The sequence below is a fragment of the Nilaparvata lugens genome, chromosome X, assembly GCF_014356525.2.
Source record: "Nilaparvata lugens isolate BPH chromosome X, ASM1435652v1, whole genome shotgun sequence".
NCBI classification, from domain to species: Eukaryota; Metazoa; Arthropoda; class Insecta; order Hemiptera; family Delphacidae; genus Nilaparvata; species Nilaparvata lugens.
The window spans coordinates 17,257,313-17,283,616 of record NC_052518.1 but is presented as its reverse complement, the minus strand read 5'-3'; the positions used below and the strand labels follow the sequence as shown (position 1 = coordinate 17,283,616).

Sequence of the window (26,304 nt, the reverse complement as noted above, 5' to 3'; positions counted from 1 at the left end):
GAGCTAGTGTAGGACGGTCGTATCGATGGTTGGCATCAATAACATTAGGACTAGGACTAGCTTGTAGGACAAAGGCATTGTAAATACGTATTTTTTATTTTCGTAGTTTCAATTATTGTTTTTGTGACATTCTGATTTGAATAATAAACTTTAGTAATCATGCTTGAGCTGGAAATCGTTCCAGAAAGATCTCTTGGCTGTGATCATTGGGAATTTGTTTTAGGTAAGAAGTTAAATCCTTTATAAGTGTCCTTATAAACTACGTTTTAGTTTAATTTTTCACATTGGGCATTACAAGGTTTTATTCATATATTGTTATTAAATCATTTATCAGACTCAGTTAAACGCACAAGATTTTAATCCAAATCTCTTTCAAAAAGCTTAATCATTTGTTTGAGAAAATTGAGCATTATCTACATTTCTATTGAGATACTGAAAATTTTATTTTTAAATGGGAGTGGTTCTTGAATTGGATTGCGAATTTGATTTGTGAATATTTCATCGTTATTTCAGCAACATGACAACCTAGTTATTTCATAGTACATTATTTTTCTATTGTGAATAGCTTGGAGTTATTGTGATCCGTGTCACTTATGATTGTGACGAAATCACTGATAACGATTCTGAACGTGCTGCCAATAGAAATTTCTTTATCACTTTCAAGTGGATAGAATAAATCTGCACATTTCTCAGGTTGAATTATTTCATAGCATTGCTTTCCATTAAATTTCTATTCTGCTGGGCAAAAATAGAATACCTTTGGCTTAAATGGGAGGGTTCACACAATGACAGGATGCAAATGTGTTAACACTACTATAAAAGAGCCCATGTCATTCTTTTTTTCTAGCAGAAGATACATTTATTGGAGAACAGTGCTTCAGGAGATGAAATTATCACTGTCTACCAACTAACTTATTTTTTTTTAAAACTATATCTTTTTTTGAAAGCTATATCCACTATTTATCTTAGTAATTCACTTAATATTTATTATCAAGTTTTTAAGTTGTGTAATTATTATTGAATAAATATTTCAGGTAGACTAGATAATATTGTAATGCTTACATATCAATCTGTAGCCTATTTAATGTTTTGTAAGGCAATAAATGTTTTATTCCAATTTGTATAGGTAATCAGTGTGTTGTTGGATGCTCATATTCAGAACTGAAATCTGTTTCCTAAATCACTTGATTTATTCATACTCCAATCTCATTTTTCTTTCTACAGGCATGCATTTTTCCCAAGCTGTGGCAATAATCCAGTCACAAGTGGGTATCATCAAAGGAGTACAAGTCTTATACTGTGAATCGGTAGGTAATGTAGGCCTAATCACTAGTTTCTTCTTTATCTTTCCGGCATCCCAAACCAGCTATTTAGCATTCATAAAAATCAATTTCCATAGCAAATGAATCTTAAATGAAAATACTGTTGCAAATTCAATTCATAAGAAATAGCAATTCTAGTAGCAAATGAATACTGAAAAATGAAAGAAAATTGTTCCCAGTTCGAGATATTCTTGGAATTTGAGTCATATTTATAATGATAATAGCATTAATATTGTGTTACCTGGCTGGCTTGAATCAAATAAAATATTACTTTATTTCATAATGCACTTTACATCAATATTATATATAATCTTGACAACATTACCGGATCATTATATTTGTTGTCAGATTTTTCAGGAAACAACTACTGATCAATTTCAGGGCCTCTGACATGATTAAAACGACTATTTCCAGGCAGCCGGAACCAATTAATCAACTTGTCCATCCTAAACAAGTTAACAAAGTCTTCTTTGTTAAGCGTGGGTTAAAGAAACTCACTGTTTCAGTTGTCCAGTCTGTCTGATAGAAACCGACCGCGGTAGGGTCGGATTCAAATGGATTTTATGATAGAAAAATTCAGATTTAAAAAAATCTAATTTTAAAATTGAAATCTAATAAAATACTTGATGAGAAGCTAGCACATCATGACTCAATCTCTTTAACGGTATGACCTCTCTTTTGGGGCCAGCTCTGCTTGCAATGATCTTGCAAATCATCCATCATGGTCAAGTAATCCAATTCTATGACTCTAAATACACTGTGTTTAAATACTGGCTACATAGTACTCATAAAAAGCAATGAACGACAATATTTTGACTTGTAGAAACTATTCCTTATTCATAGACTTTATATTTTTCTTTATTCATTGACAGAGTATTGATGTGCTATAACACTGACATTGACTGTGTTTTGTTTTGACGAACATGTACATGCAAGAAAAACTATTAATGTATTATTATTCCCAGTTGTTTGTGATAGCTACGGATAAATTATTTGGAATTCAAGTTAGATATCATGAAAAAGTCATTTTTGTAAACAGGAATGACAATTGACTTGAATTTCATATACCTGTAACCTGTCACTATTGCTGTAATGTGCTCGGTAGCGTTAGTCACTGATTAAATTATCGTGTTGTTAGGGTTAATGTAGGATGTGAACCTCTTCTCTTTCACATCTGAATCGAATAAATTTGTTTAATAGTTTAATAATGATTGTGTGAATTATTTTGATTGTTTATTTTATTTTTCAGAACCCACTCAGTGCAGATCTTTGTATCAATCTCTCGCAGGATGGAATCAAATTGGTATTCGATCCTGTGGCCCAAAGACTGAAGGTTAGTATCCAATTGTATTATGTATTAGGTCAGTATTCAATTGAGAATACTATGCTTGATTATTGAGACACACATTCATTCGAATACGTTCATTGAGACAGAAATTTCAATTGATCATTGTTATATTGATACATATTCGCTAGAATAAGTTTATTCAAACAAAAATTTATCATTAGACAGTCGCTTTGCTAATTTAAAATTGTTTTTAAAACTTATGTAAAATGATCTAGTCAACAAGATGAACAAATAAAATTAATACCATACATGCAACCTATTCTGTATTCGTATAAATGCTTGCTTCAGCATCTGGTTGTAGGAATATTGCCTAATAACAAATAATAATATTAATATTAATATTACATTAATAACAAAACAATGTGATTATAAATAGTCATGATTATAATAGGGCATAAAATATATCGTGTGGAACAACTATTACGTGCATTTGATTCTATGAAATTTACCAAAAAAAATTCTGAGTGTTTTTGCGTTGTATTCTAATATTATCTATGATTATAAAGTTATGTGTTATTGACGTATGTGTATCTGCTGTATATGCAATGCAAATTATATTTTGTCGTTCATTGTTTTTACAAGTATAATGACAATATAAGATATTATTTATTCATTGAAAGAAATCATTCAATAATTTGTTGGCTAATCACAAAATTTATTACGTCCAATAATTGAAGAAATTCTTAACTTAACATTCTTGTGTTTTACAGATCATTGAAATCTATAACATGAAGTTGGTGAAATTGAAATACTGGTAAGTATACAATTCAAAATAAAATAAATCCATTTTTATTCACATTACACATGAAGCACTGATTTTATGACTTCAAATGTGACGGTTCAAGATAATAGAAAATAGAGAGTAGAGCAATACTCATACACTAGATTTAACTACACAGCATCCAAGGGCTTCGTGGCTGTTCAAGGAAGATCATAAGGAATTCATAAGTTATTGAGTAAGTTTTTGAGGAATGTGGACTCATGGTATTTATGAAATGAATAAGTGTAACAATATCATATTACAGTGACAATGGATCTTGAGTGAATCAAGAATAATTCTTGATTCAAACAATGAAGAGTAAATTCAAAATGGCAATTTTTGTGGTTATTTAGACATCGAAATAAAACGAAGAAAGATTTGTTTGAATAGTCTACAATTTAGATTTATTAGTCTATAATTAAGGTAAGTCTATATATAGGATGTACTTTTTTATTCCATTCTTGTACTTCAGATATCTTTATTGAATTGGGATGAATAATTACCATTATATTATTTGTATTTCAATACATAGTGAAAATTCAGAAATCAATTTACTTTTGGAAAAGTCTTTCGTTCAGCAATCGATGTGGGAAGAAAGTGCAGTAAATGGGCTTCTGTCAATGATTTTTGAAAATTATTACCTGGACAGATCAGGTTTGTTTCATACTGTGAAATTCACGCCATTTCTAAGATAAGCCATTGCACTCTATAGAAGTGCAGTATATGGAATTTTGTGTGAACAGCTCAAATTCCCAACCTAGCTTTGCCAGACCTAACTAACCTTACTGGCATAAGTTAAGGAACTTTGTGCGAACATTTTTTAGATTCTCAACCTAGCTTTACCAGACCCAACTGACCTAACTGCTATATGTTAATTTAGTGCACTACAGCCTAATGTGGCATATGATTAGTCTGAATTATGAGCTTTCGGTACACTTGTTGTTCGGGTGACCGCTAGTTGGCCAGTAAACCAACTTCCAGTTATGTGGTGTGTAAACCACTTGAGTGTACGGTATTCACTGTTGCTACATACTCAACGGTACTTCATACTCATCATCATCATCATCATCGTCTCTCCCGATATTCATGCTCATGTCTGGGAATCTTCACCAGCGAGGAAAAACATTGTTATTAGTTTCAAGTTTATTAGTTAGGCTACTAGTTTATTTCGAAGACCAAGATTTATGATTATGCTTTTTTAACAGTGGAATAGAGTTCAACTCTCCAGAGGTCTGCCCCAGTATTCAGCAAGTCGAGCATTCATTTGGAGCCACTCATCCTGGTGTTTATGATCCCGAGAAGCAGACCTTCGTTTTGAACTTCAGAGGGCTCTCGTTCTCATTTCCTGTTGACACGAAATTCCAGGTGAGAGTTGCAGGTGTGAATTGTATCGATCTACAGTCCGATTCATTCAGGGAGTCAGAATATCACCATTGCTTGTATTGACACTTGTATCCTTCTCTATTTCTAGTTCAATGAGTAGCCCATAATTATGTCTTACTTGATCGTCTTTGACGTTTTGTCTATCCTGAATGTTCTAGCTTAAGTTCAAGTAGCGACTGTGAAAATCTTCAAATTTTCATCCTAAAAATCTATTGAAAGTAATAACTCAATTTCTTACTTATGCGCGAACAGCGCATTGTTGTACATAGAAGCAAATTCGTTGTATTCTAGACGGTTATTCCATAGTTACCTGGAAAATGTTCTTTTATCATAGATTTTTATAAAGAATTGAATTTTGTAATCACTTTGTCAATAAATTGACGTATCAAAAAAAAATCGTATTTTTCCAGGTTTTATACTACATACCTGATTTTTATCAAATTTTTCCCCCACCCATGGAGCAAGATTGATTGATTGATTGATTCTTTATTGATTAATACAATATGTACATCATCAAAATGATAGGAAGAGAAAAAATAAGGTAACCTTTTGCTATTCCTTTCCCAAATTTAGATAAGGTTACACATAGTCCGAAATAGGTTGTCTTGTAGTTGTTCACTTAACAAAATTTTCAGTCCTTAATTATTTTCACAACATAGATTATTAAATTTAGATGCTTCAAAACCAAAAATAGAAGAAATATTTTACAAGACATGTAGAATATTAAAAATTATAAAAAGATTATAAAATCTGCATTGTGAAGATGCCTATATTCTCCGTTTATGGAGGTATGCCACTGTCAGGAGTATAAAATATTCGAGATATCAGCTATCAACAATGTAGCAATTTAAAATTAAATATATTCGAAAGCACGGTTATGTGAAAGTACTTTCTCAAGACGATTGAAAGACAGTCTCAACAAAGAGGTTTGCTTTATAGAAAAATACATCATCTGCTTTTGTCTCCCGAGAAACATGACTACTTTGGTCTCTCATCTACTTGGAGCTTCTTGATGTTAATTGGACTGTAATGAAGACCAAATCCTTCATTTTAGGCCTAATTTCAATTGTTATAGAAATTCTAGTAATCATTTTTTCATTAAAATAATTTTGATTAATAATTAATAAATAATTTTAACGATCTTGGCTGTTTTATTGGATCGATTCACATGCCGTTTTAAAAACTACATTTGAATACCTGTTGCACATTACTAGTTACACTAGTTATATACTAAGAACCGTAAACTAAAGATTTCAACCTTGAAATTACGCGACTCTTGAGTCAGACTAAACTTTTAACCTTTTTCAAGTGTAAACTCTTATTTACTAAAAATTTAATTTCCTTTATAAATACTCACACAATTATTACTCATTCTTTTAAAAAACTCTGTCGACCTCAACATTTCTCTGACGATGTCTATCTTCTATCAATAAATATTCATTTTATTTATAATATTCAGCAGGTTTGAAGTGCTCGGTTTACTATCACAAGTGTTCTGTGTACAGTTCCTTCATTACATATATTTTTCTCCCTTAATCTCACCCTTCTACTTATGCTCAATCCTTTTGTGAGAATCATCTGCAAAATCATTCTATTTTGCTGAATAGTTTCCAAAGTTTTGTGGATGCTTTGAAATGTATTATGGCCAAAGCCCCATAAAAATAAATATAACAGAATGCGTAGAACAATAATTGATGCGCTTCTAAGAATTCCATCTGTATCATATGTTTAAGTTTATCATGTAAATTTAGGCTTATCTGTATCACTCCTTTTGGTCTTTTTCTGACAAAAACTAGGAATTTCAAGTATTTAATAAGTATCAAATCATATTCATCATATGAATTTATCACAACATGTTTCTGGTTATTTTAGACAACCAAGAACGGCGAGAATGTTTTCTCAATAATGCATCTCAACGTCCATCAATTTTGGAAATACATTATTCCATGATCACGATTGAACTTAGCCTAAGTTAGTTGTGGAAAATTGAGTTATTCTAAGAAAATATAAAATTTGTTATGAAACATATTTGTTCTCTAGTAATTGTTTGGGGACCTCAGTATAGGGAATTGGAGACCCCTAGCTCAGATCATCAAGTTCGAATTCAAATTCTTCATCCTTATAATCATCTCAGGTCTATTTAATTGAAGGATAGGTTGAATTGTGCTTATCAGAAATTATTTCACACATATTCATAGGCAGAAAAAGAGCTCAAACAGGCAGCCAGTATTCAAATACTCCTTGTATATATTTTCCGATGCAACACGTTGCTTTTTAGAAGACACAAAATAGCATATGTTGCTTATGGAAAGATACATTTTCAAAAAATTTCGATGTTTTGGAACGGGTAGAATGCCTAGTGGCCCTCCGCCGATTTGCAAAGCTACATGACTTTATTAAGTGATTTCCTTGTTGCACTTGAATGCTTCATCTAATTGAAATTTTTGTTGTTTACTTCGTCTATTATCTGGATACTTGTAATTTCAATAATTTTTTTCTCAAATTTTAGTTAATTAACCAGTTCAGATTATCTATCAACTTGCATTTATGATTTACCATTTGTTTTTCTGATCAACAATATTAATTTCTTATTCCATTTTGGAAATTTAGCCACGTTACTGCCACGGTCTTGGATCCCTTCAATTCCCTACTGGAGCTTCTCCTTGTGTGTCGAGGACTTGCATTTACACAGGACACAGTCTCGTTGATTGTGTGCCGCCTATCTTGCCGCTCGCTTGCTACTGCGGTCAGGTGTATCTGGAGAAAGCTGAGGTCATCAGAGAGAAGGATCGTACATGTGGACTCCGTCTTCATCTCTATTTGGAAGGTGAGACTTGAATAATATTATAAATTACTTGAAAGTAAATTTTGAAACAAATTCACAATTCATTCTATCATGGTTCAGATGTTCGTAGACCAATACTCAGGACTGAAAACCATCATTATCTTATAAAGTTTATTCTCCCTCTAACTATTCCCATCTATTGATTGCAGGATTGCCAACCAGATGTAAAAGACAATCGCTGGTTCGGGACATTTGGCTGGGTGATACTTGTCAAGATGTAGCTTCACTTATCGGAGCCCCTCAACGTATTTTCTATAAATCTGAAGACAAAATGAAGATACACAGTCCAAACGCTCACAAACGAGTTTCCACTAGACGTTCAGATTATTTCTTCAATTATTTCACTCTTGGAATAGTAAGTAACCAAATATTTGTTTCTAATGGATGATATCTAAATAAAAGGATAGAATAAGAATACAAATCATAACTACTAGTTTCGGAGATCATACCATCGTTCATCGTCACTACCGAAACTAGTAGTTATAATTTGTATTCTTATTCTATCCTTTTATTAATTTCAAAGGGTACTATAATTATTGTATATTATAAATAAAAGAAAGTAGCCCTGCATTCATACATTTCAACTAAATAAAAGGATTTACTTGTATGTGGATAATGATGAAATCAATCAACTTTGCGCTTGGTGGGATTGGAACCCTAGACTGATCCGACAGGTGTTCCATAGTTTGATAATGCCTTATCCAACTGATATATCTTGCTATCGCAGTTCTCATTATTATCTTATTAGTCGAACATAATTATGAGCATCACAATTAATTGACTCCTTTTTGATGTTTAAAGAATTTTATAGAGTAGAATATCGAATTCGGATTTGATACTTAAGCACATTCATGCAATGGATTGACTGATTCTGCTTTAGTTTTAGATTGATTCAACTAATGTTTGATTAATGATTTTAATCTACCTGAAATTACGTTTGTTTATCGATTGATTGGATTAATGAACGCATTCAGAATAACCCAATCTTTTAAATAATTCACTTTTATCTTCTAGGACATGCTGTTTGACGCTAGAACACAAAAAGTGAAAAAGTTTGTTCTTCATACGAATTTTCCCGGACACTACAATTTCAACATGTGAGTAGTAAAAGTACTGTTTTTAGGCGGGCTATTTGATCAATGTTCGACGTATTTTAGTTTTGTGTAATCTTCATGATGATAAATTTATCAATATGTGATATTATAGTTATGGCTGAGTATTGTAAATAATACTTTATTAATCGTAAGACGATCTCAAGATTTAATGATTTGAATTTGAATAAGTATAGTAATGTTTATTCTAGTTCTAGATTCAATTCATAATGCAAATAAAATTGAATACTCGATAGTCTGAAGTAATGTCATTCGGTGATGTCCCGTTATCAACGGTGATTCATCGAGGTATCGTAGTTACCACATCAAGTATTTGAGAGAAAAATTCTCAGCATAATTTTTGGAGGGGTGCTGTAGGATGGAGTGTGGTGCAGAAGAAAGAATAGTGATCTGTACAACATGTATGGTCACACTGATGCGCTGGCTCTAATCCGAGTAGGTAGGCTTAGGTGGACAGGCCATGTTGCAAGAACTGATGAGTCATTTCCACCAAAAAAGATAATGGATTACAACATGGAAGGTAGAAGACCTCCTGGAAGTCCAAAGTCCCGGAGATGCAAGAGTTGTTGGGGTCAGGAATTGGAGGCGTGCTGCCATGGATAGAATAGAATGGAGGCAAATGTTAGAGGAGGCCAAGATACGCTTTGGATTGTCGAGCCAATGATGATGATGATGATGATAACTACAGCAAGTAATTTACGTTTTAATGGTAGAGTCTCGAGTCCTAACGTAAAATGATTTGTTAATTTTTCAATTTTATTTACGATAGTAAATACTAGTGATATTATCCCAAATACTCAATAATAATTGATTTCAAGGAAAACGTTCTACTGTGAAATCAACAAATTAAGTTGCACAACAAGAAATTGAGCAATAACCATTTTGATCTTAATGATGATATGGAAGTTCATGAAAGTTTTTGTATGTAGGTAAATTATTGCTCAACGACTATTTTTATCGGTAGCTTTTCTTAGCTTTATAACTTCCATTGTTATTTATTAATAATTTATTTCAATTTCACTTTTTGTGTAATTGAGAAGGTGATACTGTGGTAATTATTAATATAAAATAAAAATAATTTGTCAAAAACCACAGATTTCCAATAAAATCTTGCACGAAAGCCGGTTAAATTGTAATCGTGATTAATTCCACTTGACTAGAACCAATCAGAGAAGACGTCTTATCAAAAAAGTCTTCTCTGGTTGGTTCTCATGAAATTAATCACGGTTAGAATTTAGCCGGTTTTTGTGTAACTGGGCCTTAGTATTTCATTTTCATTTAATATTTCAATTTCATTTATCACTCATGGTATTTGTAACTAAAACTAAAATTTCAATTATAAATTATTCATCTTTCAGGTACCACAGATGCGAGTTTCATTTGAGTTTCCCTGCTGACAGACACTTGATATGTACAGATTCTAATTCGGATAAAAAGACTGCACCTTCGATAATCGTGAGTGCAATTCTCAATGTTCTGTTGCTTGCTCTCTTCTCTCTTGGCTCTTTAAATAAGTCTATGTCGAACATTTCCATTTTCAATCACCGATTGTTGTGTTTTAATGCATTCCACTTATTCAATGGAATTTTCACTTATTCAGAAACGATTTAGAACTTCTTCTTTGAAGAACTGCTATTCATTACTTATATTTGAATATCGTTGTTGATCCATTCTCTCACTGAGAGATGTAATTGTGATGAGTGAAGTTAATCACTATGAAATGAAAAAAAAATCCCAGTGTGTAACTCACTAGTGTTGAATAATTGTTTTGTGCTGGTATGTGCACATTTTTGAGTCAGGAAAGATGTTACTGGTCAATAATGTGCATATACTATCACTGAACAATTATTATAACCAACTTATTTAAGTTATCTTATTAAATGGCTTCAATAATTTCCATCACTTTATTTCAAAATGTGATGAACAGTAAATATAAATACAGCTACTGTATATTTCTTAGATTTAGATGTATAGAAATTCAATTTTCAAGTATGTGTCTTGCTGACATTGTAAAGTTTGTTCAAATCCTAGTTTAATAGATTTTCTATCAACAGTTTTAACAGAAAGAACATACACCAAGGGCCGGTGGTGACATTTTAGAGTCTGAACTGAATTTAATCAGCTGGTGGCTTCAGATTTCTCTTCATTGTTCATGTGATCTGTCCTAATTTTTTTGAGGTCCAATGTAAGTTTACTGTGGTTAAACATGTTGAAATTTGGATGATTCAATTTTGATTCAAAGTTTTCGAGTGATACACATTGATAGTTCTCGATAGGTTCAATTTTGATTGGTTGAATGAAGTTTAGAGTTTTATTTTCTGTAGTGGGATTCTTAATTGTACACAAAGCACGACCGTCTGTCACTTTAACTAACGACTCAGGAATTTCTAAGCGCGGCTGGTGATACAAAGTGTTGAGGTTCCACAACATGCCCGATTCAATGTGTGTGTGAGTTCTTCCATTTAAACCAATAAGCAAGAAGCACCTGGATGCAAAATGCCGCATCGCCCCTCCTCAGGTGTATATCCAGCTAAAGTTTTTTCATTTCTAAGCCTTTGATGTTTCTGTAATGTAATACACCATCACCATTCACAATGCCATTGACCCTCATGCAAACAATACGCGATGTTCTGGCTTCAATGAGATGACTTTCTATTACCTTTTCATTTGCCTTCTCTCTCTGATCTAGATTGTGGTAGAAAATAGGTAGTTTTTTCCCCACGCAATATTATTACATTATTTACAAAGTCACACGAGCATTCCAATTTCTTAATGTTATCTAAGCCTAACAACAGATCAAATTTGTCATGAAAATCAAATAGATGGAATTTCAATTTTTGTTTTCCTAAAATTTGGATGTCACAACTTAAGTTCTCTTTTGAAGTTCCGTGAACTGTGGTTACTTCGAAGGGATCTTTTACCATCGTTTCTTGTCCGAGAAATGGTTTAATAAATGATTTTGTACTTGCGGAATCGATTAGTATTTTCAAGTTTGTTTTTGGGTCATAGAAATACGGTAGCTCATTATCGGTGTCTCGGAGATTCATTATGGAGAATCGTTTTGTAGGCTGGTGTGGCCTAAAAATGGTTTTCCTCAATTTCATTGAACTTTTGTTCGTCAAAATAAATTTGACTGTTCTGCTGATTTTCAAGCGATAGATTTTGGAATTCGGGTATTTCTTCGAAACTGTTTGTAGCTTCGTGTATTTGATTTTGTTGCTAGTCATTTGAAATAGATGTGGATTTTTCTTGGCTGGTCTGTCATATGTGTTTCGAGTGGAAATACTCATTGGGGTATGCTGGTACTGTTGTTGTTGTGGTGGTGGTTTAGGGTGTTGATACTGTTGTGGTTGTCGAAATTGTCTGTTTAGAAATTCTCGGGGTTGAAACTGGTGGTGATTGTGTTTGGAATTGACGGGGTTGAAATTGATTTGGGTTTCCTTGGAAATTTCTTTTGATTGGCGGGTTGCCTGACAGTTCATTGAAAACAGGGGTTCTTTTTTGTTGGTAGTAACTTGCTAAGTTTGATTTTTGGTGATTTTGTGTTGGAGTTGGTGTCATTTTGAATTGAAAATCGTTACACAACATGTTGAGTGCTTGTTCAAGAGAGCTTGGTTTTTCGTTCTCATTAGGGAACCGACGGGTTCACGTAACCCTCTCAGAAGTACTCTTAATGCTAATTTCGATACATACTGGCAAAGGACATTGGAGGCATGCGGTTCTTTGTTAACAAAATAAGCGATTTGAAGATTCAAACGTTTTTGGATTCTCTGATAGAAGTTGAAAGGTGTTTCGCCAGGTTCTTGCTTTAATTCACTCAATTCTAGATTCAAAGTGAAACAGTCCCTCTTGTCTAGATAACTAGTTAGCAATACGTTTTTTACGTCAGGCCAGTCATAGCTACCTGAACTACTCACTACTTCATTGGCTTGACCTTTGATTCAAGATTCAAGATTTCTTTATTGCGAAAAACATTTATATACAAATGCATAGCATCGTCATAATAAATTAAACATGGTAAATAAAAAGTATTCAAATTCATAGAAATAAAAATTCAAACACAAGCATACAAACAGCAAACAAAAATACCCTCAAATTAAAAACTCCTCTTTTCTATACGGGCTTTTTTCTATTAAAATATTTTTCATGGTTCTCTTAAATTCACCCACTTCTAGCTCCTTCAAATGTGCAGGAAGCTTATTATAAGCTCTTATACCAAACTCCTTAAAGCAGTTTAATGTATTTGCATAATTGCACTGGTTCACTCTAAGAGATTCAGAATCTCTTGTGTAATGGTTGTGAACGTTGCTATTCACAGAAATACTTGCTAAATTAATTTTTACATACATGAGACATTCAAGAATAAAAATAGCTGGTACTGTCAAAATGTTGAATTTTCTAAATAAATCCACACAATGAAAACGACTATTCACATTAGCAATGACCCTTACTGCTCGTTTCTGTAACACAAATAGTTTCTTTACATTCGTATCATTACCACAGGCTACAACACCATAATACAAATGAGAATGAAGATAAGCAAAATACACTGAAATTAAAACACTCTTGTCAACAATGAACTCCAATCTATTCAATATAAAAATTCCCTTCGACAGTTTGCCACTTAATATTTTGATGTGTAAGTCCCATTTTAAATTGCTTTGAACTGTTATACCAAGAAACTTTGCATTGTCAGGTTGTAATCTAAATCCAAATTCCAAAAGTTGAGTTTTGTCCTTATTAAGACACAATGAATTAGAAGCTGTCCAATCTTCAATTATCTCATTAACCGTATGCAAGCTACCAGAAAGACTATTATTTATTATTTGAACAGCTAAATCATCAGCAAACATAAAAGGTTTTACATTTTTACAACTAATTGCTGCAGGAAGATCATTAACGTATATAATGAAGAGGATAGGGCCAAGTGTGGAACCCTGTGGAACACCTGATGATACTTTTAAATAATTAGAAAAACAGCCATCGTAAAAAACAGTTTGATATCTATCACTCAAGTAAGAGACAATAAAATTGGTTGACATATCATCGAAACCATAAAATTTGAGCTTTTGTAATAGGATCATCGAAACCATAAAATTTGAGCTTTTGTAATAGGATGGGATGAGATATTGTATCAAAAACTCGGCTCATGTCATAAAAGCTGCCTAGTAGATTACACCTCTCATCAATGGAATAGATACAGTTTTCCTTGAATTCAGATATAGCTGTATTTGTGCTTCTATTAGGTCTGAACCCAAATTGACTATTGGAGAACAGTGAGTTATTTTCAAAGAACTCAACAATCTGACAATACAAAATTACCTCAAAGATTTTAGAAATAACTGGAATGATAGAAATTGGTCTAAAATTATTATACTCACTTGCAGAACCTTTCTTGAAAAGAGGAATTACTTTGACAAATTTCAAGCTATTAGGAAAAACGCCATCAAGAATACAATCATTAAACAGAGAGCACAGTACCTCACAAATATGAGGAGAAGCCAGTTTCAACAAATGAGAATTCAAGCAATACACATCAAGGCAAGCACTATTCTTTAAGGAAAGTATTACACTATGAACCTGCTCAACACTCGTAAGATGGAAAAGAGAAAGAGGGGTTTGAATTTGAAGAGTTTGGCAATGAGTTTTTGTAATTGTCAAGATAATGAAAAACGTCATGGACAGGATCTGCTATTGAACGCAATTTTTGATCTACACTGTCAATAAAAAAATCATTGAATCCATCTGATGTATGACTAGATATTTTATCACCTTTAGCCACTTCATTCCTATTTAAATTTTCTCTGACTATTGACCGCAATTCCTTTGGTTTATTTTTGTCACGCAAAATACGATTGTTATTGTAATCGAGTTTAGACTTTTTTACCATCTTTTTGAAAGATCTTTTCAACTGATTGATTATACATGCTTTTATGAGTGGCAGAACAGGAAATCTTATAGAGGTCGTACATAAGTAAGCATTGTTCCTTTATATTTTCAATCTCTTCAGTGTACCACAATAGTTTTACAGGAGGACATCTGCCACTTTCTACACATCAGATGGGAAGAGCTGCATCAGCAATACAAAGAAATTTATTTAAAAAATGGACAAATTTATCCTCAATACTATTGATTGCATAAATATCTAACCAATCAGTTCTTGCAATTATTGATTCAAATCTAACAATATTAGAGTAATTAAGTGGCCTGATAATTCTTTTGGACTTATTATTACCTCTTAAAGATTCTAAAGCTGTATGATCAGTCACATCAAGTTGGCAGCTAAGCACTAAAGCAAAATGATCCGAGACAATCATCGGCTCAACCTCTGCTGAGATAATCCTTTCAAAATGAATTGATGTAGCAATATTGTCAATACACGTCCCTTCACAATGAGTAGATTCACCTGGTCCAGTAACTTCATTAATTGTTAAATTGAGATTGAAACTTGACAGCAAACAACAAGACCATACTGTTGTTAGAATCCATCATCAAATTTACATTAAAATCCCCACAGAGGATAATGCTAGCATTGGAACTATTATTGCTATTTAAAACATCAAGCATGCCGAAAAGCGGCTCTGTGAAAGCCTCGAAATTACTCGCCAAAGGTACACGATATATTTCAATGCTAATAACATTATATTGCTCAATCAAAACAGCCGAAATCTCACAAACCCTATCGACGGATAATTCAACCAAAAATGGAACTTCAACTGCAATTAAGGATGACTTTACACAGATCAGAGATCCACCTCTTTGCCCTGTAGGCCTGCAATATGCGCTGATGCATGTATAGCCACTAATTTCAATATCATCCAGCTCATTTGAATCCAACCAATGCTCAGAGACACATAATATGTCCTCGTCAAATTTGTAGTTGAAACTTATGAGTTCATCCAATTTATTTATCAAGCCTTGAACGTTCCAATGAGCAACTACTAAATTAGATGACTGATCAATTATACGTAAACTATTACAATTATCATCTGTTGTTTTACGTCTGTTAGTTTTTGTGCTAGTAGGATATCCGTTACTATCTGAATTTATACAATCACTATCAAGTCTACTCAATCTAAATTCATCAGATTTTGTCCTAAAAAACAATCGGTATCATTGTTCTTCAAGGGGATTGGGTCAGGTATCAGTTCCTTATTGCCGTCTAGCTTATGCACAAATTCCAGAATTCTATCAAATACAAACCTTTTACCTAAAGAGTTCAAGTGAAGTCCATTTGATGTATGGAATCTTCCCCCTATATTGTTAATATTAACAAATGATACATTATTAATTTTTTTACAAATAATAGAGTTCTCTTTGGATCTCCTTATTGATTGCCGACCGACCAGCTTGGGAGGTCATGCCTGTGAGGTACCGAGAACACCAGCACATTCCCCGATCGACGGCTCTGCAGATCGCGTAGTTTGCTTCTAAGAGCAGAATGTAACTCCTTCCTTTCATTGCAAGCTAGATCGTTTGTACCGGCTAAAAAAACACTTATATCATTGGCGTTCACTTGACTGCTCTCCTTCACCACCTCCCTGAATCGAGCTCCAGGTTTAATCATACTTGTGAATGTATGAGTATCATCTTTAAAGTATTTGTACAAATCCCTCCCTTGGCTATCAGCATAAAACTGAATATTGAAGGCCCCAGTCCTAGTAGTCCTTCTTCGCTGTGTCGGAGAAGCAGCTGACGAAGAGCCGCGTGAATGCGTTCTGTTCGGAATAACTCTGCTGGCAGGTGACGCGAAATGTGAATCATCTTCATCTAATATTGCAAATCTATTTGCAGTTTGAACTGATGGATTCAAAGTACAACTTTTAGATTTGGCAGTTTGCTTAGGTGTAATATAATCATCTGTCACGAATGCTGGTTGAGATAAGAGACGAAGATTTTCACAGTCCGATCTTACAAGACTAGTTATCTCATTCTTTGAAGCTAACTCCTGTCTCAGTGTAAACTGACTTGTTTTCAACGTCTTTATTTCTGATTTAAGAGATTTTATTTCTTCATCAGCTAATTCTTCGCATTGGAGAGACTCTTCGAAATGTTGCTTTCTTTTATTTTTCTCTATTTCCAAGGACTTCACCAGCAACTGATTTTCCTCAGCCATATCCTTGAGATAATTTTGTAAGTCAATATTCACCTTCACCGCCGCATCGTATTTGTTGAAAAGTGACGTAATTTCAGGCACTAAGTCAATTATTGCTTCGCTAGAGTATTCATCACATATCATAGATAAAGTCCCGTGAACAGCTACTGCCAATTCCACTACTTCTTGGTTAATAAGGTCATCCTTCATATTATTTAAATTTTGATGTATGTTACAACTCGCCTTGTCACATTCATTCCGGGTTCTAGTCATTCTACTTGATAGTGTGAATCCCAATCTCAAATGATGAAAGAGGAAGGATAAAATAGGAAATGAAGGAGGCGCCAAGAGAGTTTTCAAGGCCTTGGTTCAGGTGAGGTAGCTCCTGAGATCAAAGGAATTAAAAAGAGGTTGAATGAAAATGAGAGGAAATAAATACGGCGATTCTTTGAGCTAACTGCTTTTGGCTTGTACAGAGATAATGATTATATTTATATCTATTGGTAGGGGTATTCAATGAATGACTATGAGTAGTAGGCCCACTGTCAAACTTGTTGCATCTATCCCACTTGTTGCATCTATAAGAAACCTTGTTATCATTCGTCAGTAGAGAAAACACTGATTTCAACTAAAGTAAATTTCGATACAGTGAAAGAGAAATTCCAAGGGAAATTCCTTCAAAATCGGTAATTTCTTTTATATTAAAGTAAGTTGCATTCTTGGCTTATCTCTCTGATTGGAGGACAGGAATTGTAGATTCAGTTCATTGAACAAAACTCATAATGAAGCACATAAATAGGTCTATCTCATACAATCAAGCGTATACTCACTACTTTTCAAGGTTGAATCATTAACCAGTTCTTAGTCGGGGAACACTATCACAAAAAATGTATCAAAACTTATCAAAAACTCATGTTAATTGATTAAATACGACAGAGCACATCTGCAAAACACTACACTGTAGGAACCAGGCCTATCACTTTTATGATTTTAGATAGAACTGTTGAATACAAATACTCATTTTGAAAATCATTGGGTTACTTTTTACATAAAACTTAGCTACTAACTTATCTACAATGGTTATGAATCTGTTCAACAGTGTTGGTTTTCCAAAGAACTCAGGAATCATGTCAAGATACTCCTTCTTGAGAACAGGAGTAGTAACTGGTGGTACACAAGATCCTGCTGCTGGCAATTTAGGGGCAGGTGGTGCTGGATTCATTTTCAATAAGTAATGATGAATATGTGGGTCAAAAATGTCACAATAATAAAATAGTTCAAAAGATAAATAATTGCTTCTACTCACAAGATAATATCCAACATTGCACTATGATTTCTTAACACTATTTCACTGATGACAATACGCACTTGACACAAATGAAGTTCTCTGTGGCAATATTAACTTGACACAAATGATGTTCGCGACGACTTCTCAACGGTGAAAACCGACGAATTATTTCAATGTTTCGGAAAATTATTTTCACTAATTTCACGAATTGACTAATTCTGAAGCCGTCCTACTGACTGCGCCAGTTATAGTTTGTCAATAAATAAATTACTTTTTAAAAAACAATTTTATTTATTACAAAACATTACTAAGTTTTTCATGAGGTCCGTTCGCTATGTGCGCTAGCGAGGAACTGAGCTCTGAATACAATATTGTCTTCCACTACGACTATGCTGACTAAACAAGTTAACAGTGATTCTATGCAGTTTTCACTCATATAACTTATATGAATGATTATACAGGCTGGGTGAAAAGTCTGAGAACGGCTCAATATCTAATACATAAAGGTATTTTGATGGTAGGTGTGATTGGGGATCCTACTCAAATCGAAAATACCACTTTATTATAACTTTAAAAATCTGGTGCGCCATCTTGAATCCACTGGCGTAATTACCGGGGTGGCAGTTGCTACCCCAGAATTCCCAAACCATTTTTTTCGCCACCCCAAAAATCTTAATAATAGGCTGTCAGATGAATTGGCAATAATCAGGAAGTATTAATATCAGTTATTCAAAAACAAGTGAAAAAATTAATACGCAGTTTATAAACTTGGCACAATCTTGATTCGTTATTGATCTTGTCTTCTCTCAGAAACATCCAAATATAATGCACACAATAATATAGCTTTCATGTTAAAAAAGTCGACAGTGGGACAGTTCAGAAATGTAACGAAAATAAAAGGAAGAGCAGACCTTCTTGTGAAGTCATCTTTGAAAACTGTGTTTTCTCAGATTTTTGAACTGTACCGGATTGTAAAATCCCAATGAACACAGCTTCCTGTGAAAGATCGTTTTCGTGCCTTCGTAGGTTAAAAACTTACACTAGAAACACAATTGGCCAAGAAAGGTTGTCATCATTGGCCCTTCTGGCAATTGAAAGGGATATTGACATCGATATTCCCAAAATAATTCATGTTTTCAACTCGAAAAGAAATACAAGGCTTCATTTTGTTTGAAAAATTATTATGTTTCAATAGAATTGGTTTTGAATAGAAAACTTCAAAAAACATTGCTTATTTTAATATATGATTGACACAGATGGAAATAAATTGGAAGTAGCATTTGTTAAAATGCTAATTAATGAATAACAGTATTATTTACAGCATTTGATTGGGATTTTCGTTTAATAATAATTATGATTGACACAACCCAGAATTTATACCCATAAATTTTACTATTTGTATAACAGAATTTATAAAATTATGATAGAGTCTAAGACCTAAGATTGAAGATTGTATAGAAAAATTTATACGGTAATATTGATTATTCTATATTCTAACATTTGGACTCAATAATAAGTTGCATCAAAATAATTTAGGAACTTTCAATTTTTAATTCTCAGTACAAAATTTTCAAACTCAATAAAAAATAAACAGAACAATAGGTATTAGAGTCGACTATATTGTATATAGTAGCCTGTATGACATCTCAATAATATTATTGATGTTATTTTTGTTTACACTAATACAGAGTGTTATTGTTAAAAAGCTTGAAATCTTTGGCCTTTTTTCTCATTTCATCTTAGAAGTTTCACTAGGCATTTTCTTGAGTAGAATACGTAGTTAAGGTAAAAAATCCTCACTGAAGTAGCCAGGGAATTTCTCACCAGGATTGGACAATATTGTGTGCTGTGTTTGGGGAAACAAGAATGGAATCCAAGACTTGGAAAAATCAGGTCTGATTACAATAATTTCACCAGCACATGCCACTCTACGTCAGTGGTACTTCTCCCCCCTACTATTCGCTCTCAAAATGTAAAAAAAAACATTTTACTAAACAAGACATATCTAATAATATGACCAATATGTATAAATTAAACATATTTATACTTGCATGGTATGTATAAAAGTTGAAAATTTTAAACTATATCATTTTAATGCCAAATTCAAATCAATGTTCATCCATACCTACCACAACACCCTCCTGCTTTGAATAGTATTGATTAATAATGTGAATATCTTAATCTGAATAGGTTTGAGATATCGATATGCTGCTTCCATCATTCATTTTTTCTTGAAATTCCGTATCGAAATCACATGTATCACATGACCACCTTCCTATTTAAAAAAATAAAGTTGCAATCAAAATGGCGGATCCATGATGGCGGACCATATTTTAAAGTCTTAGTAGAGTAGTATATTCAATTTAAGTAGGATCCCCAATCACACCTACCGTCAAATTACCTTTGTGTATGAGATATTCAGCCGTTCTCGGACTTTTCAACCATTCTGTATATTACTGTACTTCAAAGTGATATGAGAATACGTATCGACATTTTCCTTGGCATTACGTTCCTCCATTCTCGTAATAGGTAATACAGGTGCTAGGTAACACATATCCAAAATGAACAAGCTTAAAAAATAAATTCGAATCATGATTCATCAGTTGAAATTGTAGTAGATCATGATATAGATGAATTCATTATTACAACAATTGAAGTATTCAATTGATTATCAATGGATTTGGTAGACCAAACTGATAATAGGTTGTATTTACTATGTTTCAGGTCTCGGCGTATTCTAAATGGGACGTAATCTCTGATCAGTTGAAGCCTAGTGAGAGACCAGTAGTACTTAACCGGGCTTCTTCGACCAACACAACTAATCCATTTGGGTCTACATTTTGCTACGGCTATCAGGATATGATTTTCGAGGTAGATTTATATTAACACCTTTGTTTTCAATGCTTATTTGTGATCACCTAGTTTTCAATAATTATCGTATTTATTTGTATTGTTTCTCTGATAATATTTCTTCACTGTCTTTGATGATTATATTTCTTCCATGTCTTTGATAATGATTGGCATTAATTGACCGAGCGAAGTGAGTTCTAAGATTCAAGTCGACGGTTTTGCATTTCTCTTCATGTTTATATTTATGTTCCGCATTTACGGCAAAACGCAGCAATAGATTTTCATGAAATTTGACAGGCATGTTCCTTTTTGAATTTCGCGTCGACATATGTATAATGTTTTTTGAAATTTTGTATTTTAAGGATAGTACAAAAGGAAAAGGAGTCTCCTTCGAACGCCAATATTACCGTAAAAATCAGACTATAATTATTCATCATAAATCAGCTGTCGAGTGGATTATTAATTGCATGCAATGACGCATGCAATTAATATCTCAATGTAACTTGATAAAAAATCAGCAGTCGTGTGGACTATTTATTGCAAGCAATGAGGCATGCCAATTGATAACTCGAATTAGTATATTATTTTTTCTTGACTTTTCTCTGCTTTCAACTCGGTAAGCTTTTGATGATAGAAGCATAGTTGTTTACAACAAATTATTGTCGATACAACAACCCAAACAGTCATTAGTTATTTATACACCGATATCTCGCCAACACGTCAACGCAGGACATAAATTCACTCTGATGGACAGTATTAGAGGAGGCTGTTGTTTTTAATTGCGCGTGTTCTACTGTTCACAGAACTACTAGTCTAATTTTCATTACTTGTATTTTAACTGATATTTGCACTCATCTAATTTTCATTACTTGTATTTTTTCTGGCATTCCTGTCTTTGATGAAGATTTGTGATGACCGGATTGATGACCGGATCCAATGATTGTGTTCTTTGTAATAATTATTTTTTCTGGCACTCTAAACTTCCAATGTTTTGTTACAGGTTATGCCGAACCATCATATAGCATCTGTCACCTTGTATGCCACCAATGATGATGTATGACAAAGGAAGAGCGATGTGGCCCTAGTTCACAGACGTATTTGTCTAAGCACAGAGTTGAGTCGTTAATTGAATATTATTTTAGTTTTGATTTGATTAGTTGAAATTCCTCTGTAAATATTTATATCCACTACTCTAGGCTCATATGTTCAGTTGTCAATTAAATTCACAGCCTTCAAGACGAGTTGCTGGTATTCATAGGATTGTTAGATTGTAAAAAATAACGAGTTAAACGGTATATTTATTCCCGAATGATAAATAAGGACTTTCCCTTTAATTATTCCAATTATCGTCATTATTATTTGATGACAATCATGATATAAATATGATTTTTCACAGCCCAAACAGAACTATTTTGCAGCTCAGTGATAACAAAAATGAAAAAGTATTCTAGACAATTAAAAAATGAGTTGTATTTCAGTTTGAACCGTTATTAGTTACCAACTACTGTTTGGGGTAAAGCAGTCACGAAAATCTGTACTTTTAATTTGTATTGTGAAAATCTTGCTGATCTGTTCCCTAACTAGTTAATCTACCATTTCCAGTGGTTCGCCCCAACTGATAGTTAATGCTTTCGTAAAGTATCATAAAATAACAGTTGAAGGATTGGAATATCATTTCATCGTGAAGTCGGCGAATGGTTGCTAAAGGCTGATTAAATCATAATATCTCAAAATCTTTCAGTTACCACAAAACGTTTAAGAATTTTCAAGTGGATAAGTTCATTATAAAATATCTCAACTTGCTCTCCTTATCACTAACCTTGCAGCTTTTTTTTATCTATCATTGTTATGCATCTAAATTATCAATATTTTCGAAATCTGAACACCAATTGAATTCATATTAAATTTTAATTATGTTATTTTAAGAATCTCTATTTATTAAGTTTTATTTCTATCATATTAAAATTTAATATTTAAATATAATTTAATATCACTCTACAATAATACAACATTTCATGCATGTTTCACTGTGTGAATCGTACAGTTTACTCGATAGTATAGTATAACATTGAGGTATATTCATAGCTCATGCAATTCCATTATTCACATGTCTACCTGACTAAATTCTTCTCAAGTCCAGTTAATTGATAAAAATGAAAGTGTTTTCATTGTATTACTCATTTTCCCAAAGTAATAGTTTATATTTTAAGAGTACCCAACAGTAATAGTTGTAGCTCATGGTTTTCATCATCATTAAATTGAAAGCTATATTATTAGTTTCCTTTCAATGCGATCCTCAAATGAATAATAGTTTGATTGACCTGTTAGGCCGTCAGGTTTCTCAGTAGGTAATCAAAAAAAAAAAAAAAATCTATGAAACACTAAGTATTTTTCAAGACTATACAAATATGAAATAAAATTGTTTTCATTGTATCACAACACAAAGTAGTATATGCTACATTTTTTATCATTAGACTTAACTCGACAGAAAATAATGAATTTACAACTGAACCAGTAATTTATAGTACAGAGCCACTATTGACTGCCTCAATTTCCTTCTCATCCTGCGATATCTGTGAGGTAAATGATAATCTTGGATAGTGTGACGAGCGTGCACTTGTCCCGGCTTGGATGATGGATGAGCTTGTTGTCGGAAGAGGTGATGATGAGCTCTGACCACTATTACGACCACCACCTTTCCTCAATTGTATCATGGCAACGTGAGGTTTTACAGTCTGCATTGATCTTAATAGGATCAGAACCCCATTTGACGATTTTACTTTCTTGTCAATATTTCTTTGAAAAAAGGGACATATTCGAGTGAGTTGTTGACAGAATTAAATTTAAGTTGAATTATGTCAATAAACTATTAAAAAATCAGAATAATAATGTATTTTAGGCTAGGCGTTCCTTCTCTCTTGAGAAAAGATGAACATTTTTTAACGTTACAAAAAAATGAAATAAAATGAGTGCATTATAAAAAGCGATAAAAATCAATAAGACAATTTAAATTTTAAAAAAAATGTTTAAATAGTAAAAGAGAATAAAAATTAAGTGCATAAGTACATTTTTAAAAATTTAATTTCCGACCAATATTAACAATTTTAAACTATTATAGAAAAATCCCCACATAAGTGTAAGCTAAATATCAATACCTTCAATAATATAAAATTCCGATTACATAGTTCACATAGGCACACAAAGTTTTTATCATAAGTTATCATTAAGAAACCTTATTTTCATTTGCAAGTCATCATGTTTTATATACTAATATGTTCGAGAATCACTTTTTGATCTCCAATACTATCATTAAATTGGAATTTTCTTCTTAGTAGTGAAATTTAGTAATTCTTAGGTTATTTTTATTAATTTAGTATAATTTGTAGAGTTAAACATGGTAGTTCAGTGAGTGGTTTGTTTCAACACGTTATTTTGTAGGGGACAGATCTCATTCGTTTTTGAGCCCTAGGAAATACTAATTTATTATTTTGTGTAAATTTCATGTCAGGCTTTACAAATATAATTGTAGGGAATTAAATAGGTTAAAATAATTTTTGCAAATTCACCCCCTGAAGAGAATGTACATCTTTGATGAAAGCTGAAGTAGTTGGATTATAACCATGTGAATCTTTATTCAAACTGATACTCATCTAATTAATCCACAACTTCCACGAGAAAATCATGATTTCATCATTCCTCTATACTGAATTTATGAACATGAATGATCCAATGTAAATTTTATGTGATATCAATGTAGTTCTTGTAATTAATCAAATCAAACAAAATACCATAAGTATTCATATTATTCGTGTATAAATCAATACTCATCCTTCAATCATATAAGAAACTTGGGTAATATTATTTCAAGTGAAATCTGTATGACAGACAGTTAGATCTACAATTATTCTCCTCTAGCATACTATAAAACTTTGCAATGCTCAAAGCTTCAAATTTGAATCAAAACATTAGAAACTTTATTTAATTAATAATCTCTAGCATTATCACAGCCATTATTATCATTATTAGTTTATAACTTTTATTGTTATTATTAACTTAATTATTAATACTATTATTATTGTAATCAACGTTTTAGTTTTATTTCACCATTATTGGTGGATTATTTTTTGACTTTTATTTGTTTGAGGCATTTGATGGTGTATCGGAATTATAATTCTTCCATCTTTATTTGTTAGTTTCATCCATTATGTTTTCAGGATTTCTATTCTCTAATTCTAGAAAGGGAAAAATCTCCCTGTAGTTCATGTTCCTCTTTCCAATATTCAAGAACAGGCACTACTTAATAGCTATAAATAGAAAGTTATACAAAGACTATCAACCCTCCATCATAGACGAAAATGTCACGATTTTTACTAAAATATCACCGATTTTTATAATTATTATTAGTATGAAAAATAAATGCTATTTTTTATGAAAAACTGCCGAAACATTCAGTATGAAATTCAATATTAGAAATTGCAATATTTGCAATGTATTTTAATATGTATCACGGCTATAAATAATATACTCAAATCACTTGGATTATGTAAATCCAAATAGATACGATGTCGTAATTTGTTTGCTGATATGTAATGAAAATAGAATTAGATTCACATCTCGAATTTGTATAATGTGTATTATAGTTATTTATTACAAAAGGTTTTTTATTTTGATAAAGATTATCTACAAATTAGAATTTGATGAAAATTATCAGGAGATGAAAAATGTATTATCAAATAAAAATATATTTTATTCTTTGTACATAAATTATGTGCAATTTTTTAAATTGTTTCAATAAACATTCATTTCAAACTTTTGTGAATTGCATGATTGTTTTATTTCTTATTCCTATCTTCTATCTATACCGTGTCCCACTAGGTTTACACGTTTAATTGTATATTACGTGCCCATTCATGCACCGAACTTTTTTAAATTTTACACAGTTTACAAATTAGGTTCTAAACATAATCTGGGAAAATTTCAAATCCCTAACCTTCATAGAAACAAAATGGCGGCGGCCTATCAAAACTTTTAATGAATTGGTAAAATTTTCAATAAGCCGCTATTTTATTTCTACAAAGGTTAGGGAGATGAAATTTCCCCAGAATATTTTTAGAACCTACTTTGTAAACTGTGTTGAATTCAAAATCATCTAATTTCTTTTTCCAGAGATTGAAAATTTTAATGAATTGGTAAAATTTCAATAGACTGCCATTTTGTTTCTACGAAGGTTACGGAGCTGAAATTTTCCCAGAAAATTTTCAAGTACCTACTTTGTAAACTGTGTAAAATTTTAAAAAGTTC

At 32.4% G+C, this 26,304-nt stretch overlaps 1 protein-coding gene across 1 annotated transcript; it reads left to right on the top strand.

Annotated features, from left to right (window-relative positions):
• On the top strand, positions 1-25,822 carry LOC111049441 (UPF0183 protein CG7083). Its single transcript, XM_039442556.1, has 11 exons — positions 1-223; positions 1,225-1,307; positions 2,572-2,655; positions 3,381-3,424; positions 4,636-4,795; positions 7,424-7,640; positions 7,808-8,013; positions 8,673-8,755; positions 10,129-10,225; positions 20,878-21,024; positions 22,004-25,822. Exons 1-11 carry the CDS (start codon positions 160-162, stop codon positions 22,061-22,063), a joined length of 1,245 nt encoding a protein of 414 aa, XP_039298490.1. The 5' UTR covers positions 1-159; the 3' UTR covers positions 22,064-25,822.
• Positions 25,823-26,304: the final 482 nt, after the last annotated feature.

Excerpts from the sequence above, each read along its gene's own strand:
- LOC111049441 (XM_039442556.1), top strand. The coding sequence starts at position 160 with ATGCTTGAGCTGGAAATCGTTCCAGAAAGATCTCTTGGCTGTGATCAT. Across the intron at positions 2,656-3,380 it reads CTGTGGCCCAAAGACTGAAG|ATCATTGAAATCTATAACAT; the intron begins GTTAGTATCCAA and ends TGTGTTTTACAG. Across the intron at positions 7,641-7,807 it reads TCTTCATCTCTATTTGGAAG|GATTGCCAACCAGATGTAAA; the intron begins GTGAGACTTGAA and ends TATTGATTGCAG.